At 35.4% G+C, this 18,917-nt stretch overlaps 1 protein-coding gene across 2 annotated transcripts; it reads left to right on the top strand.

The window, feature by feature from the left end:
• Positions 1 to 2,041: 2,041 nt before the first annotated feature.
• LOC148951574 (uncharacterized) lies at positions 2,042 to 18,356 on the top strand. Of its 2 annotated transcripts, none has more exons than XM_089091202.1 (3): positions 2,042 to 2,190; positions 14,686 to 14,968; positions 18,163 to 18,356. In XM_089091202.1, the coding sequence occupies exons 1-3, from the start codon at positions 2,154 to 2,156 to the stop codon at positions 18,314 to 18,316; spliced, it is 474 nt and encodes a 157-aa protein (XP_088947328.1). In that variant the 5' UTR covers positions 2,042 to 2,153; the 3' UTR covers positions 18,317 to 18,356. The 2 variants fall into 2 exon arrangements, with proteins under 2 accessions (XP_088947328.1, XP_088947327.1); XM_089091201.1 differs by lacking the exon at positions 2,042 to 2,190 and adding an exon at positions 9,261 to 9,342.
• The last annotated feature ends 561 nt before the right edge of the window (positions 18,357 to 18,917 follow it).

Here is an 18,917-nt window from a genome sequence, read left to right as displayed (position 1 = left end):
TTATTTACCATTGCGAGTAGAGCGGTTGGTAGGTATATCAAATCTGAGACCACACTGGCTAATCATGACAAAACGAAAAAATTGCAAAGAAGAGAGAAACGAGGACAATACTAGACAGGGAAAAACAGAAGACAAATTATGCAAATATTTCGGTCGAGACCTCCGCTCAATGTTTGGTTTTGATATTGTCCTTTGGATTTTTATTCGTATTTTTATTATTCTGCGCTAAGGACAGTTGAGCGGAAGTCTCGAACAAAATATTTGGATAATTTTTATTCTATGTTTCACTGTCTGTTATTGTCCTCATTTCTCTCTTCTTTGCGATTTTCTTCGTTTTGTGGTGAGGTATATTTGCAGGGCCGAATGCCCAAGAAACCAGAGAGAGGTGATTGAATGTTATATTTCCAGGTAAGTACACATTTTAAGGTACTTATATTGATTAAGCTCAAAAGCCTTAAGAAAAGTGTCCTTTACCATAAAAGGACACAATTTAGCTCTAGACTATAAAAAAGTTTTACTGACTCTGTGAAGTGTCAAAACGACTCCAAAAGTGCCACTTTGTCAACCATGTACAGGATGAGCATTTGCATCCGACTCGGGGACAATCAAACTAGTTTCCCACTATACAGATACCCAAAATGCCTTCGTTGGCACTTTATACGAGGGCCAATACCACAATCCCCTTTATTGGCAAGAGTCGAAGGCCTGTGCTGTTTACCATAATGAGTGGAGGGATGCGACGTATATTTACAGGGCCCAAGAAACCAGCCGGAGGTGACGTAAAGCCGTGTGTCATATATCTAGTTCAGTATATATTTTAAGCTATTTGTAATGATTAAGCTCAAAAAATTTAATCAAGTGTAATTTTAACTGAAAGGGACGAAATTTAACCCAAGAGTATGGAAAGTATTACTGACCTCGCGAAGTATCGAAGTGTTTTCAAAAGTGCCACTGTGGCAATCTTATACATGATGAGCACTTACATCCAACTTAGGTATAAATAAACTAGTTTCCAACTATACACATACCCAAAATGCCTTCAGCCTTTACAGGAAGGCTGTAGGAATATTCCCATCGTTGGCAAGAGTTGAAGGCCTGAGCTGCTTACCATGGTGAGGGGAAGGAAGCCACGTGTATTTGCAGGGTCTGGAGGCCCAATATACAAGAGGAAGGTGACAAAAGGCCAGAATGGCATATATACTTCAAGTACTTGAACTGACTAAGCTTAAAAATCTTCATTTAAAGTGTCACTTTAGCAGAAAGGGGCAAAATTTAGCACAATACTATGAAAAGTGTCACAGACGTAACAATTTGAAATAATAACACCTAAAGGGCAGATTTGGCAACCATGCACAAGATAAGAATTTACACCCAAAAAGGGAACAAAAGAAGATGCACGTCTTTTCACATACAATAAGCTCTATGTTAGTTACATACTACGTGTCACTGGTGCAGATGATGCAGCACCTACTCCATGGTGCTGATGAACATCGCTTGTATCCACTGGTTCAAGGAACGCGGCTCGATAAAAAACAGATGATGTTATATGGTTCGCTATTTCTTTTAACCTGGCTGAAATCTCGTCATGCGAGGTCAACTAAAAAATTAGCATGGGTCAACTAAAACTTAGCAGAAATATGTGATAATGAATGAACAGGTTGGGAGAATAAAAAAAAATGCGCAACTTGCCTTAAGGCCTGCTTGCGAGCAGATTAATAATTTTATTCTGAACCAAGCTTTGATGTGCTTTTGTCATTTGAGTTTTCCTGCTTTTTATGATTCTAGAAAAAATTACTAAAACTTAAGAAAAATCAGTTAAATCGCGAGGCAAAACAAAATTAGTGGGCAAGAAGAACTTACTAAAAAAAACAGGGATAAATCACTAGAGGTGGCAACCTTGGTTAGATCGCCGTAGATCCAGCTCTTAATAAGTTTCCCGTTCTCTTTGTCTCCTATGCTATTAATCTCGCTTTCATTTTACTGCGGTTCTAAGTCCATAGGTAATTTCCCATTATCTCTTGGGTATTAACTCGTGCGAATTTCAAGTATTTTGTCTTTGTGCGAGCATCCAATACCCAAGCTCAGGGTCAGTAACTTGGATGAAGATGGTCTAAGCTAAATTTTGGCAGTTTACAGTTGACTTTGTTCAGATCATGATCGTTTGGGTATTTTACATTTTGACGCTGTGTAGTAAGTTTTGACAGTTGAATTATTTTCAATGAATATTCCCCAGATGATTTTTAGAAGGCCAGGAACTGATTATGTTTTTGGCTGGTACATTTCCAGAGGGGTTAGGGAGACTTTGCATAGCCTCTTCTGAGTAGTAGCCTACATTACAAGAACAAAAACTTTGACTTTATTAGCTTCAGAAATCCAATTTTCAGTGGCATTCAGGGTAAAATTCTAGGTAAAGTTCTACGAAATCATATTATTGAGTTAGGACTAAAGTGAATACACCATTCGATGCTTTTTTGGTAAAGTTCTACGAAATCATATTATAATCATATCATACTATCGATAGAAATGCTTATTATATTCGTAATCAGCATAAAAAAAGGCATCGAATGGTGTATTCACTTTAGTCCTAACTCAATAATATGATTTCGTAGAACTTTACCAAATTCTAGTTTAGCTACTTTTTGCTGTCTTGGAAATGGGTTAGGTTAAGCGGAGTTCACAAGCGTTTCTAGCTAGAATCCCATGTCTAGACACGTGTCTAGCCAGAATCCAATGTCTAGGGAACGACCGTTCACATGTAAAATTCGGTGCTTAGCTAAAACTACAAATTTATTCTGATTGGCTGTAATCGAAAATCCAAGACATTGAATTCTAGAGGCTAGAACTCAATGTCTAGCCAAGCGCCTTGTCTAGCGTGTCTAGCTAAGCGCCGAATTTTACTTGTGAACGGTCGTTGCCTAGACATTGGATTCTGGCTAGACACGTGTCTAGACATGGGATTCTAGCTAGACACGCTTGTGAACGCCGCTTTAGGAAAATGAAACTTTCAGGGATGAATCTACAGTCTAAAGTTTGTCCTGGTAAGATCTTTTGATATATCTACCTCCACTTCTTCTCCCTTTAGATGGCCCTGACCTTTGATGACCTTTAAAAATCTTTGTGTTATAAAAGTGAAACCTTTAAAAATAGATCTTCTGCTTAAATGAAGTACAACCAAACTGTTTACAGCTTCGCAACTTTGCTCAATCCCAATTTGTGAGGTTATAAAGATCTGCAAATACATTTCCTGAATTTAGAATAGACCCATTGATATGGCTGAAAATTCCACTCAAATAACATGAATTGTATTTTCAGAACTAAAATCAGAGAAAAAGAAACTGATAACTGAAAAGTAAGGTAAAATAGTGTTTTGTAAAAATTTCGGTAAATTTTTTGTTGTTCATTTTATTGATCTGTGAATAAAGTAAACATACCACTCGATGCCTTTTTTTATGCTCTTTCCAAACATAATAATCATTTTTATCGGAAATGAATTTTACCCCCACCCCTATATAAACATATTAAGGGTATATATTTGCACATTAGGGGGGGGGGGGTAGGCTTAGAAAGTTCAAGCTTACCTCTCGTTTATATCAGAAATAAAATTTACCCCCAACCCCCTAATGCACAAATATATACCCTGAATTGGTACATATAGGGGTGGGGGTAAAATTCATTTCCGACAAAAATGATTATTATTCATAAGTCAATAATATGAACAACGAACAATTTACCAAAATTTCAATAGGTACGGTAGTCAAATTTTCAAAACCTGTTCAGTAGGCAAATTTCTAAGACTTAGAAATCAGAAGAGGGTTAACATGGAAGCTTGGCAGTACCTTTCCAGGTATGTTTTTAGTTCTGGACTTATTACTGAAAGTTTGATTTTCCTAACCTAACCCCATTCCAAGACAAAAAAGTAGCTTCTGTTTAACTGTGTCCCTCTCCCCTCCCCCTTAATGCCTGGATATAACCGTTGACTACAAAAATTAACCTATTGGTTTTTCTTCCTATTTTCTTCTGATAATCGGGTACAACTATTCCCCCTATCACTATAATAAAGCGGCGTTCACAAGCGTGTCTAGCTAGAATCTCATGTCTAGACACGTGTCTAGTCAGAATTCAATGTCTAGGCAACAACCGTTCACAATTAAAATTCGGCGCTTATCTAGACACGCTAGACAAGACGCTTGGCTAGACATTGAGTTCTAGACTCTAGAGCTCAATGTCTAAGATTTTCAATTACAGCCAATCAGAACGTGTCAAGTCCCACTTTTTCATCATTTATGTTTAAATTTTTAAACTGAAATTTAATTTTTGTTTTCTCATTAATTGTTTTTTTTTCATTTTAGGCAAATATGCAACACCAGACATAATAGTGAAGCACATTAAGGCAATTGTTTTGCTTATCTCATCCATTATCTTGCGCCAGTAAACATAGGGATTATAATTTTGAAAGTTTTGCCGGCATAAGCTCTCTTGATTGGCTAGAAATAACAATTTGAAACTAAATTTGTAGTTTTATCTAAGCACCAAATTTTACTTGTGAACTGTTATTGCCTATACATTGAATTCTGGCTAGACACGTGTCTAGACATGGGATTGTAGCTAGACACGCTTGTGAACGCCGCTTAAATAGCAGAACCATTCTATTCCTTATTCAACACTATTTCCAAACATAATCTTCCATGCCATGATAATTGAGCCCCAGTCCCCACTCCCAGTGGGGGTAGTTATAGCCATAGGTACTGGTTAAATTTTGTCAAAATCCTGGGGGAGGGGGCAGGTTTTGGGTCAATTTTCCCAAGTCATGTGAAAATAACAGTGAAAACTAAAGAAAGAGCCATACAGTACCATAAAGGCATAGATATTCCAAAGAAAAACTGAACCGTTTCTGTGGATGCTTGAATTATAAGGGCTTATCTTAATTTTGACAAGGTTTTGAAGAAACTAAATTTCATCTGGGTGGGGGAAATGGGCGGGGGCCAGTTGCCTGGGAAGCAATTAGAACGGCAGTGATTATTATATTTGGAAAGAACATTGAACGGGAAAGACGTTCTTTTTTTCTCTATCTCATTTCTGATCTACAAGCAAAATCATACCGATTATGTTCGCAAAAAAAGTGAGGGTTCTTGCTGTTTTTGTTCACACCTGAGCCAGGTGTGAAGTTCCTTTTTACCGCTCCCCTCCTTTACTTAGGCAGCGCAATAGCGCTGCCTAAGTAAAAAGCGATTTGGACACAATGTATTATTATTATTTTTTCAGACCAGGGCACTTCGCATAGAAGGAGATCTCGTAGAAACTTCGAAAGGGCTCATCCGATTGAAAATCGAAAGGGCTAGTGTCCTTTTTAATAGTCGAAAGTGATTGGAAGGCAACCAGCCTCTTCTGAAGACCAGAACATAATATGCAATTTATTGAACACGAAATACATTTTAAATGTTTTCGTTTTTTTTAATAAATAATAAATTATCAAAACTTTAAGTAATAAATATCAGTATATGCATAGTAAACGAACAATTCACGGTCGTTTGTATTTTTTATTTTTTTTATTAAAGTCCAAATTATGTTCTGGTCTTCAGAAGGCATGGGGGTTGTCATCCCTACTCTTGTTAAATTTTGATCGTTTTGAGTTTGACTCGGTTATTTATTTTAATTTCTGTTCGTTTTGAGTTTCATTTATTTATTGATGGTGATTTGTGGTAGTTTTACTCTTGGAAGATTATTTGACTTTTGAATTTATTTCTGCTCATTTTTGGCTTAATGGAGCTCTTTAATTTTCATTGAAAAACTTGTTTAGCGGAAAGTTTTTTTTTTTTAATTAATACTAATAAAAGTTGAACATTAATAGATGCTCCCTTGAATAGGTCTGCGAAAAATGACACCATTAACAGCATTTTTATGCTTCAATTGCCGCTTAATTTTTTTTCTTAATGAGTGAATTGGCAATTAGTGTTTGTTGCTTCCTCTTCTTAATTAAAACAAAATGACAAAACCTGAGCCGAGAGAGAAGAATAAAAAAAGGCTATAAGTCCTTCCCCGGGGAGCGGCTGGCAGCCTACCGTTGCCACCTTAATATTCGAAGCGGCCATGAAAAGATTTTCCTTATGTCATTTCGACATCACATTCAGTAAACAAGTTTGAATAACAAGATATACTTTTTTCTAATGAAAGTAAAGAGTAAAAAAATGAATCTCCTGACTCATGACGCAGTTTAAATGTGAAGGAGGCTACTAATCCTTCCTTCGACCCCCTGCTTTTTAGATTCAAGTTGGATATTTGTATTAAATACTTCTAAAATGATTATTGTCCCTGAAAAAAAATTTACCCCTCCAAATATTTTTTAGAAGGATGTGTGAATCATTAAAAATTTATTATAGGGTTATGACTTCCTCAATTTTCAAGGATAGTTCTTCAATGCCTTCCCCTGGGAAAATTCCTGAATCACAGTGCTTTCTCCACCTTTTCACCGTTTGTGCGAGTAAGAATGCGAATCTTTTTCTGTTGCACAGGAAAAGATTGCCTACAACAGCATAGGGTACAACCCCCTTGCCGCATCTATATTAAATGTGTAATCTAAAAGTATTCCCAGGAATCCAGGGGCATTAGGATCAATTTCTACTCCCCCAAACCTCCTTCTGTATTTAGCCTATCTGAAGGCTCACGAGGTGTTAGGAAGTTTTGATATTAAAACGCACAATTTATGTTTAAGCACACTCCCCCCACCTACACAAACATCCACCGGCCCTCCACCATAACGTGCTATCACACATCACAGTACGAGTTGAGGCTTCATCAAGTCTCAAGTGAATCAACTAAGATAAATGAAGCTTAAAATTTTTTTTTTCAATTTTATTTAAAATGAAATAAAATTAATGTATAAAACGTATATATTGAATTCAGGGGGGCGAACGAGGTCCAGAGGTTTCACGGGCATTTTGAAAATGGAACACACAAGTATCGCTATTTTGGACCAGTGCACTTACGTAATGTTAATGCCCAAGCGAATGTATGGTGGTTATTAGAAACCTTACCAGAAGTGCCTAATTTGAACCAGGAGGATCGTGAATTGAGGTTTGATTGGATGAAAGTGGTCATATGATATCACTTTCAACTAAATAGAGGCCTTTTCCACTGAAACCTACGGGATTATGCGGGTAAAGTTATTGAAATGGAAAGTGGCATTTTATGCCTTTAGTCGATGAGTCAGTGACACCCAACGAAAACCGCTCTTTGTCGTGTAAGATCAGAATTTTACGATCCTTCTGGCTAGAATTTGGCACTTTTAGTAAAGTTCATAGTACCAGCCGTGCATGCGCATGCTCAATGAAACTGTGCAAGCGCACTGGTTCAAAACTGCGATACTTTGGTGCTACGCATATGATAACGGTGGACCACGTTGTCCACCCTGAAATTGAATACATGATTCTCTGGGGACGGATCTACGATCGCGCGGCATAACTTCCTCTAAAACTGGAATTTAAGAAAATTACATAAAAAAAATCTTAATTTATAAAAAATCTAAATATATATATATATATATATAAAAACATACAAAGTTTTTAGCTAGACTATGTGTTCTTTAAATTATAACAAAGAAAAAATTGTTTGACTGCCCAAAATATTTTTTCTTGAATCGATGGGCTGTTACAGATTTTTCACTTGATCGAAATTTTGGCCCCCTTTGTATCCAAATTATTTTTTTGTGCCGCGCATTGGTAAAAAAGATCACTTTGCTGAGGCACAATTCTTTTTGACTTCTTATAAAGGGAAGTAGAACTTTTAATTTCTTTTTGAATGAGCCTTTGTTGGATTTACCAGGACCACTGGTTTGACACGACCACCCTGAAAAAAAAAACACCCAATAACAACAAAAATAAAAGAAAACAACAGATAGAGACGCAACCGAGGTCTTTCTTCTCGAAAAAAATGTTTAAAATATATTTAATCTATTTACTTTAAGGAGCATTTAAACATAATTCATAACGTATTAATTAATAGGTTAATAATGAATTGTAGTAATATAATATAATTACTGGTTATATTATTATCATTAATATATTTTTATTATATATTGTATAATAAAATACAACATAACTTTTAATATTATATAACAAATAACGATGAAGACATATACAATTAACAAAAGGTAAAACACTGAGGAATTATTTCGAGACGGTGAAATTTTACCAAATGAATATTTTGGCTCTATATCTAAGAGTCGTCATCAGCAAAGCAAATAATTAAATATAATTAAATATAAAATTAGACCTACAATAAAATACATGACGACTAAAACTCAGACCAAAATTAAAACATCAGTATTTGATGGAAGGCTGAACTTCCTTCAAGTAATGATTTCGAATACAACTCCCCCAAAAAATGAAATAATCTAAAGTCAAAAACGAATAAAAAGAAAACATCAAACTAATATATACAATAACTGGTACTTATGCATTATACGGTAGCCTACTCAACGCTACAGTTGTATGCTGTATTAAGAAATACTAAAAGAAAACAGTCAAACGGGTATTTGCAATAGACAAATGGATCGTAAAGCGTAGTTTCTCATTGAGTTTGCAATATTTAAACTATTGTTTTTTGGGATTTACGGGGGGAAGCTACATAGGTTAGGTTACGTATTTAATATATGCTATGCTTTACCAACACACCCCAGCCCCTCCCCCTAATGTGCAAATATATGGCCCAAATTTGTATCTAAACTATTATATATTCATCCTATTTTATTTTATTTCGTTTGCATTAACCAAACTTGACTTCTTTCGTTGCTACCGTATAATGCCTAAGTACCCAATAACTTCTACGTTTAAACATTTACTACATTACAAGCTATACTTATTTTTTTGGTAGTTATCTGTTAGCCAGGTACACACTCGAGAATTTGGATCTATAAAATCAGACAATAACTGTTTATTGCTGTTTGTATACGGAGCCAATCAGCTTCGGCTCAATGGAAAACTACATTGTAGCTATATTTTAATAAATATTTTGTTGGTATTTTGGTTAGTTTAGGTTACATTTTGCATGCAGCCCCGCTCTACTTAACCCCCAACCTGTATTCCTCCCCTAATGTGCAAATATTCAGCCAAAATTATATATATATATATCGTATCTCCCAAGCGTCTCAGTTATTTCAACTCCATACCTGTAGATCCAAATTCTTGAGTGTGTACTGGCTAACACTAAATTATCCCTTTTTTTATTGCTTTTTTTCATTACTAGTTGACAGAAATGAAAGTAGGGATAAATTAAGAAAGATGGCAACCCTACATCAAGGTGCTACTGTATTTTCCATCAGCGATACAGATGAGATACATGGAAAAGGTATGGCCCAATTTTAAACCGGTTACAAAATGAAAGTTTACTTCGTTTGAGCATAATAAAAATTACCATTTGTCGCACAAAATAAATCTGAATCATTTTTATGATGCATAACTGGAATTTTTGGACAATCAAATTGCCGCGAAGAAAAGAATGATCGCGCTAGTTTCAAGCCCATATTACAGGGTAACTTTCACCTGGGTATACGGGTGTTTTTTTATTGCAGCACGCTCTGGTTGAGAACGTACTTTGTGTGCTACATTAACCATGATCTATTCATGAGTATTTCAAACACTGGTAACTAAAGTTTGCCGAGGGCAGGGGGGTATCCAGGGGGCTGTTTTTGCACATTAATCGGAGGGAGCATTTGTGATGAATTCAGTTATCAGTAGGATGAACACTGCTAAAATCTTGAATTAATTGGAGGGATGGGGGAGAGTCCCTCTGATGATCCACGAACAATTTATCAAATAAGCATCAAACTTTGTGGAGAATCTTCATGTTGATATGAGTAGGACTAACTCCCCAATCATTGGGGAGTTAGTCCAAGGGTGACATTGTACAAAAAGTACTAGGGTGATATTGGGGAATTAGTCCTACTCAGAGCAACATGAAGATTTTCCGCAAAGTTTGATGTTTATTTGATCAATTTTTCGTGGATCATCAGAGGGACTCTCCCCCAGCCCTCCAATTAATTCAAGATTTTAGCAGTGTTCATTCAACTGATAACTGAATTCATAACAAATGCTCCCTCCAATTAATGTTCAAAACAGCCCCCTGGATACCCCCCTGCCCTCGACAAACTTTAGTTACCACAGTGTTCTAAATACTCATGAATAGACCATGGTTAATGTAGCACACAAAGTACGTTCTCAACCAGAGCGCGCTACAATAAAAACACCCGTATACCCAGGTGAAAGTTACCCTGTAATATGGGCTTAAAACTAGCGCGATCATTCTTTTCTTAAGCCTATCTTACCCTGCTATGATAATTCAATACCCAAAAACACTAAAAAACAAATTAAAAGAAATTAAAATATAAAAATAGATCCTATAGGACATTCTACGCCATATATTCTACCTGTATTCTGGGTATATGTAAAATATTCCAGAATCCCTTCTTTTCTTCATTGTTTTTATTTATCTTACTTTCTCTTTTGCTGCTCAATTTTACATGTTTGGGAATTTTCCGGGGTAAGTCGTATGTCGGTGGAAGTTTTCGGGGGGAGTTATCTGTGAGGGGTAATTTTCGGAGGAAATTGTTGGTTCAGGGGGGGTGGGGTGGGGGGGTGTCCAAGGGAATCAGCCGGACACCTAGTTTTGCAAAGAAAACACTAGAAACGACTAATGGGATTAAATTTAATAAGGAGTAATAAAAAAAAACTAGACCTATTTTCTTCTTTTTTTCTAAAGATTTGGTGTTTTCAATCTATGATAAACAGGAAGAATAATTTCGGTTAGGTCAGCAAATTTTCAGAAAAATTAGTTGAAAAAACTCAGTACTAGACAAAAGTTACGTAATATATCAATCCAAAATAAGGAGGGTTGTATAAGAGTTCATTAATCTTTTAGTTTAACATTATGAAGAAAATAAAAATTGCAAAACCGTTCACTTGATCAAAAGTATATAAATGACGCAACACCAGAAACAGGTTTTTCTTTAATCTGTTTCGAGGAACAATTAACTTTTAGTGTGCTTTATGTTTTGGGAAATACAGAATCATTTGCTTGAACTGAATTACGCAATATATTAATAAAGTAAATACATAACAGTGGTTTAAACTTACAGAGAGACAGAACTACTGATCGAAGCTCAGTCCATTAGGAGCAGAAGCGATGATCAAGGCTCAGGGAACAAAGGTCGATCACCTCCACAGCTCAAAAATAAACTATTATTAAAAGAACTATTCAGTGAACAGCGACTGGTATTTTCTAGCAGATACTAATTAGTTTCCATACACAGCGAAGGGAAACCGTGTCTATGAGTCACCTAACGAATTACAACTACTTTGCCATTCGCCCCTCATTGGTGTTCGCACCACACTGGCCGAGCGCAGCGCTAGCAGTAGGTAGAGATACTCCAATCATTGAATGTTAGGGGCTTAGATTTGCAGCATCGGACTATCTGGCGATGTTACACAGCTGTCGGCGTTGCTCTATATGGAGAATCAGTTCCAAGACATTCTTATAATGCTACATCCCTTCATGATCCACCCACTCCTGTCTGTTGAAGAAAGTCTTTTGACACATGCCTTAAGACTTTCATAGCCCGTTAGAAACAATTATGAAGTACTTATCGACCAGAAGTGCGAGATAGGGGGAATTACCCAAGCTCATCCAAAATTTGGGTACTTACGTCTTATAGCGAACACACTTCGTTATTAATCTGTAATGACACCTGTTCTATATGTATGCTCGTAGATAATCAGCTTAGCCTGAGCGAGATAAAATACTATGCCGGTATATTATAACTAAGTATTTAATATGTAGAGGTGGTTAGGTTAAGTTAGGTTAGGTATTTAATATAATGCGTTCTGGGCAGCCTCCTTTCTATAATTTTCTATTGTAGTTTCCATTATTTTGTTACTAAAGTATTATATTTTCATCAAATTTTGGTATATTTCATCATGACTAACCTAACTTCACTTCTGGAGTGTGGTCGCTACAACACGTAAGTAACAACTTTTTTTTATTTTGACCTGTTTTGCGAAATTTGATTGCGATTGGTACCAATTGACGCTCTTCATCCAGTTTCTTGGACCTTTATGTATCTACGAAATGAATGTATCTTAAGTGACTATGGTTGATTCTTCACTTATGAAAAATTTAAATGACTAAAAAAGAAAACGTAACTTAAACAGACAGATAATTCAATTGCTAAATAGAACAACCAAAAATGGAGCTTTGAACTATATATTTCAGACCTCATATTTCCCTAACCATTGGATTATTCAAATTTGAAAAGATTAGAACTTATATTTAGACCTATATGTGCATTCCAATCTCCAATAGCTTCTTTTTTACTGTTAAGTAAAAATATTTGAACCTGGAAAACCCCTAACAATTAAAGACCATAATTCAGTTTCAATCTTCACAAGAAAAAGCAAAAGGGGGGAAAATATCATTGGTTTTCCCATATTGTTGCCTTGACTTAATAATTTTGTTAGTACACACAATCTCTCATTATTCAAGTTTTCTGTCACGTCTTGCAAGACTCTGAAGGTCATTCCTTCTTGAAATATTCACTTCCGGAGAGCCATCTATTCTCATTAGTTTGAAATTCCAAACTCTAGAATTGGTAGCCCACGCTTTCTCAAAATTTTTAAGATTCATTTTTCTTATAATTCATAAATGTTTTATAGTAAAATTTAATTTATGTTTTAATCCTTAAAACATCCCAGCTTTTCCTTGTTGTAGAACAGCTCATTAATAGCCAATGTTCTATTGGACATACATGATCTTTTATGTAATATACTCTTAGAATGAACTTTAAATATGAATTAATATTCAACTCTAATAAAATTTGTTCCAAAACTTGTTATCCTTTCTAAGCAAAACTAGCTAACTTACCGTGAATGATCTGTTCTGAACAGAAAACCATTTTGCTGTAGAAAAAAGAATAATTGAAATTATAACGGTCATTTTGTTTTTACAAATTATATTTATGACAACAAAAATGACAACTAAAATGAAGCGAAGTCTAAATTAGAAGCTTTTGATCTTCGATGATTCCCAAGCTCAATTAATTTCCTAATATGGTTCCATACCCCCTTAATTGACTATCAAAATAATAGCCGTCATTCCAAATCTTAGTTTTAAGTGTGACCTCAAATTATACTTGGTACAATAAAAACATATATATGCCCATATATGCCCCCTCCCTTTCCCAATAACACCCTTTATGTAAATGATGGACAACTTGTATAACTTACAAACCTTAATTCAGGGGCTCTGGGGGGTCCTGTCATCCCCGTAGGCACACCGTAGTTATTTGACCTTTAGACTATTTTGGACAAAATGGCTATCTCAAAATTTTGATCGGCTTTCATTGCGGGGGGGGGGGGGTTGCTCGTTGTACATCGAGACAAATGACTACTTGAGCCCAGGCTATGGGTAATATCCAACTTGTCACTAAGACAAGGCTATTGAGTATTTAAGTAATTTAATAATTCCGATAGAGCCTTTTGAGCTGCCATAGCTTAAGAACCATAATCATTTTATTCAAATGATGTTTCATAGTCAGGAACAAATTCCCGTTAGGTAGGACTTTTACTTACAAAATATGTTTATACGAAAAACAAACAATAGATTATCGACTACTACCCTGCCTGGGGCATTGGGCATGTGAACCTTTGTTGCATGGAACCTAAAGATTGTTTTTCGGCTTTGAATATTTCGAATTTCATGAATCAAAACCATTTTGTTTATATACAAGCTGTCTTAGTCAAGAGTATGTCCAAGTAGATGGCGTTTATATCCAAGATTACAAAAAGAAATACTGGGCAAACATTTATTAGAAATGAAACAATGAACGACATAAAACTGGGACAAATGAATTTGAAAAGCGTTTTGTTGGATCGTTTGGTAGTTTTAGTCTATCTTTGGATCGTGGAATTAGTTTCTTCGTCATAAATTGTGGCAATATCAATATCGAAAAGAAATTTGCCAAATATTCTGATCAAACTAAAGCGAAGCTTGTGGGGGGTTGTAATTGTAAGGGATATAATGTATAAACCCATAACCCGTAAAAGCGTCACACAGAGTTTCTGTAGGTGTTTTTTTTGTAATGACGTAAGTCTATCACTTAAGTGGCCTGTGTTATTTACTTAAGGGTCCCGCACAAAAAAAGAAAAGTAAAAAATTGCTCTGCTGAATGTGACGTAAGCATGTTCCAGTTGTACTATTAAAAAAACAAAAAACAATCGATGCTTTAATTCAAGAATCCACGTCACAGTTTGCCTTATTTACCGACTGTCTCAGGATGAACACTAGAAGAGCGGTCGGCAGTAAACGTGAGACGTGACCGCTAGGTGAGACGTGACCGCCAGTAAATGTGAGACCCAGAATGATGGCCGAAGATGCTTATGAATGCAAATTCCCAATTTAGTATATATTTTTTTCTTGATATGGGGCTAATTGAACAGTCAATACTGATGGAACTGAACACTAATTGAATACTGACTGATATCCGGTCACATTCTTTAGCTGATAGACACTGATGATTATAAACAAAATCGGCTGAAAAAGTGAAAATGCACAAGTGGTTAAAGTATCCTTATCTCATGTATCGTGACCGGTTTGAAAAAAACTAATATTTTATTGCTTTAATATTATTTTTTTTTGTAGTTTCAGTTTTTGCAAAGGAACCAGAGTGTCCCTTTGGTACAGGGAAAACGTTGCTTGCTGACACCGAAAAATGCAATATTTATTGGGAATGTGATGATGGGCTGTTAACTGATTTAAGATGTCGGAATGGTTTAGGCTTTAATCCAGCTGCAAGGATTTGTACAGCTGATGCCCCATGCCTCAGGAGACCTTCTGGTTCAAATAATAATAACATTGCTGGTCCTGGTCTTATTGGAGGTCTATCAGAGGGTCCGTTCGGTGGGATAGTAAAATCAATTACAAGGTAAGCATGTTCCTAATGTGAATATTTTGCTTCTCTCGGTGAAAACTCTTCAAATGATAAAGAGGGATAAATAAATTTAAGGAATGAAAAAAAGTTGCCCTCTCTATTAAGCACTGCCGTAACTTCGTCAAAATCCTGGGGGGGGGGGGGGGGGGGAGAAAGTTGAAGCCAATCTTCCCAAGTCCAGTGAAAATGACAGTGAAGACTGAAAAATGAGTCATACAGTAACAAAAAGTAAAGATACACTAAAGAAAACTGACCAGTTTCAGTGGATGCTTGAATTATCTTGGTGCTCTATGCTTACGTCACCATCTTTTGTTGTTTCTTTTTTTGAAAGGACCTTTGTCTACCATAGTCTATGCGAGAATTATTTTGACATTACGAAGAGTATTCAAATAACATTACAATTGCCATTTTCCTTATTTTAGCAGTATTGTATTAGCTGAATAATGATTGCGTAAATCCTAAGTACTCTGCTGTAGAGGCAGTGGCGTATATTCGTCAAAATCATCTGGGGAGGGGGGATTTGCAGTCAATTTCCCCAAATCAAGTGAAAATGGCAGTGAAACGTGAGCCATATAGTACCATAAAGGCAAAGATAATTACAGAAAACTGACTTGTTTCTCTGGATGCTTGAATTATGCAGGCGTATCTTAGTTTTGACAATATTTTTTGCAGAAACTAAATTTCATCTGTGTGGGGGGGGGGTGAGGTAGGAAAATCTACTCCTTTCTGTTGAAAACCTTTAACAAAGTTGAGTTTTTAATTGGGAGAGTCGTACACACTTAATGGAAAACGGAGAAAATTAAGATAAAGCGTGGAAAATATGTAGTTCCAACTGAATTCAACTAACCCTATTCTAAGCATTTCTGGAGGCATTCGGATACTTATCGGTTATTGGAAACACAACCAAAAAGTGTAGTTAGGTTAATCATAATTAAAAATAATAAAATATGATGATAAAATAAAACTTTAGAAACAAAATTATGGAAACCTAACCCAACCTAACGTAACCTAACCTAACCCCCATCTCTAGTGTGCAAATATTATACCCAAATTATACAAGTCCATCGGTTTTCTGAGATGTAATCTGAGCGTCATTCTTGAATTTGTTTCCAATAACCGACAAGTACCGGCATTTGTATATGGACCTGAAATTGCGGGTGGCAGGCTGGTCGAAAAAAAGAAAAAAAGAAGACAAATAATAATTGTACAACTCCAGCTTGGGGACAAACTCTGGCCTAAACGCTCATGGTACACATTTCCTGTAGAGGATAACTGTCTTATTTGCCTACTTTTGCAAAACAAATGAAGAGCTTAATTATGGTTATGATGCCAGCATGGTAATTTTGAGCCCATGGTCATCTTAGTGACTATCGCTTGGAGCAAAAAGTTTCTCTTTAAGACATTCAAGATTTAAAAAAAAAAAAAAAAACTTAAATATGACGACATATCCACATTTTACGCGGAAAAGAAGAAAACAGGTTATACAACTTGTTTCGAGGTTGTATTTGCAAAAACGATAAGTTTTATCTCAAAGGACAAAAATATTTTATTGACTTCCTTTTGTGTGTGTGGGGAGGGGGTGTTCTCATGCTTTATTAGTTGTGTCATAATCTGGTGATGTCCTCCAGCTTTCGCATATCCTAGAAATATTGTTTTATTATAAAAGCAAAAAAAAACGAACAAGAATTTTCTTTTATTCTCTATGTTGTTTGCTTTTCTTTTGATTAAATCAATCAGCCACTTAATAATAAGCCACTTTTCTTTCAACAAATTGACACAGCTGACAACTCCAATAACAGTTTTGTGGTTTCTATTTTTCAAACCAGTCTGACAAAGTTGTGTTTTTACCCGTTCCTTTTTGAAAATAAGGATACTTCAAGTTCATTGCTGTTTTTAATTTTATTTCTGGTGTAAATATTTTTCTAAACTTCAAAGATTAACCTGATTTTCGATACAAGGGGCTGTCTACTTACAAAATTGTGTTTAAAAACAGTGCAGCCCTCTGATTGTCACCATGGCTTGGAGTGTCACCATGGCACGTAGTTTGCCATACTGATACTCCGAGATATTCATCAAGTGGCCGAGAGTGAGCGATCATTCATCTCGATATGTCAAGCATAATTTTCTTGAACTTGTTTGGTTGGTTATTCTTTTCACGTAAAGAAGGGGAAAAAGCGATGAATACAAAAAATTCTAATTATGAAAAGCAGACAAAAAAAGTGCAAGAGTTTTACTAATTTTTTTTAGACTTTTATAGCTATTTTAGACAGGGATATATACAGGGAAGCCGTCCCTATTCAAACATAGTTTACAAAATATGTAAACATATTTGTAAATATAACATAGAATAAACAATGCCATCTTACATAACCATGTAAACAACAACATAGCCTAACTACAACTTACTTTCATTTGACAAACTTAATCTAAAACTAACTGGAAGGATGATAAAACCTCAAGTTATGTCAAGTGGAATAGGAAGTGTCACTGATACTTTTTGCGCAACACTGACTTTTTTCTGCGTAACATCTTACAATCTTAGGCTTTTTGGGTTACATAACTCTAGTTGCCTTGGAAAACCTTTAATACTATTTTTATTCTAAAACCTGATAACTAATCAGATTGTTGTATTCTAGAACCCAAGAATTTTTCGAAATATTTTCACACAAAAAGTCAAAACTACAGTAGGAGATATAGTTTTAATATCTTTCATTTGGTTTAGCTCAAAGATTGTTTGTACTTCTAGTTCAAATTTATATAGTTAATTGAAATAGTATGTCACAATTACTAAATTGTCCATGTTTTGCGTGATGTTCTTTTACAATTTTGTTAATTGTACCTTTTGTGGGTGCCCAAAAAACTGGATTATTTCAGGAACGTTCAATGAGGTTTTGCAAGCTAAATTCAAAGTTGGTTCTAGCATCCATAGCTTTTGCCTAATAATTAAAGGTTTGGTTATAGTTATGTGTAAAAAAAAAAAATTACAGATCAAAAATTGTGGGGAAAAAAAGGCTAAATGCTCATGTTTATCTATAGGCACGTGCAGAATATTTTTTTTCGATGGGGGGGGGGGAATAATCTTACTAAGAAGTGCCAGAAATTTTGAAAAAATAGGACTTGGAGGACCTGGGCCCAGGGCCCTCCCCCTACTCACGTCCATGTTTATGTTTAAAATTTTCTTTTTGTAGGTCAATTGTAAGCAGCTCCTTCTCCAAAAATGGTCGAAATGCTAACGATGCTCTGGAACAACCACCAGTCGACAAAAATTTTCAACAAATAACAAGAGAAATTTCTAGTATTTTTAATCCTTTTTTAAGATTATTACGTGAAGTGCGATTTTAAGTTTTCTAGCTATGTTACAAATAAAGGCGAATTTCTATTATTTCATTTACTTTTAAATACAGGAGCTGTTGAAGATAAATGTTGAGCCGTTGCATGTATGTTATTCAGGTGTCCATGAAGGCCTTGTGAATACTTATTTGAATTTTAAAACGTGATAAATATAATATAGCGTATGGTAAGATGATTTTAGAACACCTAAAAATTATAGTATAGTCGGACGTAATAAGTATAGGTTTCGAAAAAGAGAAATATATGGCGAACTGAGTTTGTAAAAATCAATAAAAATCAATGTTGTTTCAGAAAATAAAAACTTAGACACGGGAAGGGGGAGGAGAGAAGGTTTATAATCTTTCTTCAGAGATGTTCAAGCGAAAAAACGACTAAATATCCATAAGACAGCCAAGAGTGATTAAAATAGAAACTGTTCAAGACAAATACTGAGGTATTGCAGTTGGGGACAGTGCCCTAAACATAAACTAAATTTTGAAATATGATAAACATAATACAGAATATGATGAATTTTCAACAGATGACCACAGAAATTTCCAATATTTTAATTCTTTTTTAAGACTATTATCTGAATTGTGATTACAATTTCATA

The sequence above is a fragment of the Artemia sp. Qi Xiang Cuo genome, chromosome 6 (genome assembly GCF_049724085.1).
Source record: "Artemia sp. Qi Xiang Cuo chromosome 6, ASM4972408v1, whole genome shotgun sequence".
Lineage (NCBI taxonomy): Eukaryota > Metazoa > Arthropoda > Branchiopoda > Anostraca > Artemiidae > Artemia > Artemia sp. Qi Xiang Cuo.
Note: the sequence above shows the minus strand (reverse complement) of the source record. Positions and strands in the feature narration are given on the sequence as shown.

Coding starts and splice junctions, on each gene's coding strand:
- LOC148951574 (XM_089091201.1), top strand. CDS start 9,276: ATGGCAACCCTACATCAAGGTGCTACTGTATTTTCCATCAGCGATACA. Junction 9,343..14,685: donor AGATGAGATACATGGAAAAG/GTATGGCCCAAT, acceptor TTTTTTTTGTAG/TTTCAGTTTTTGCAAAGGAA. Junction 14,969..18,162: donor ATAGTAAAATCAATTACAAG/GTAAGCATGTTC, acceptor TTCTTTTTGTAG/GTCAATTGTAAGCAGCTCCT.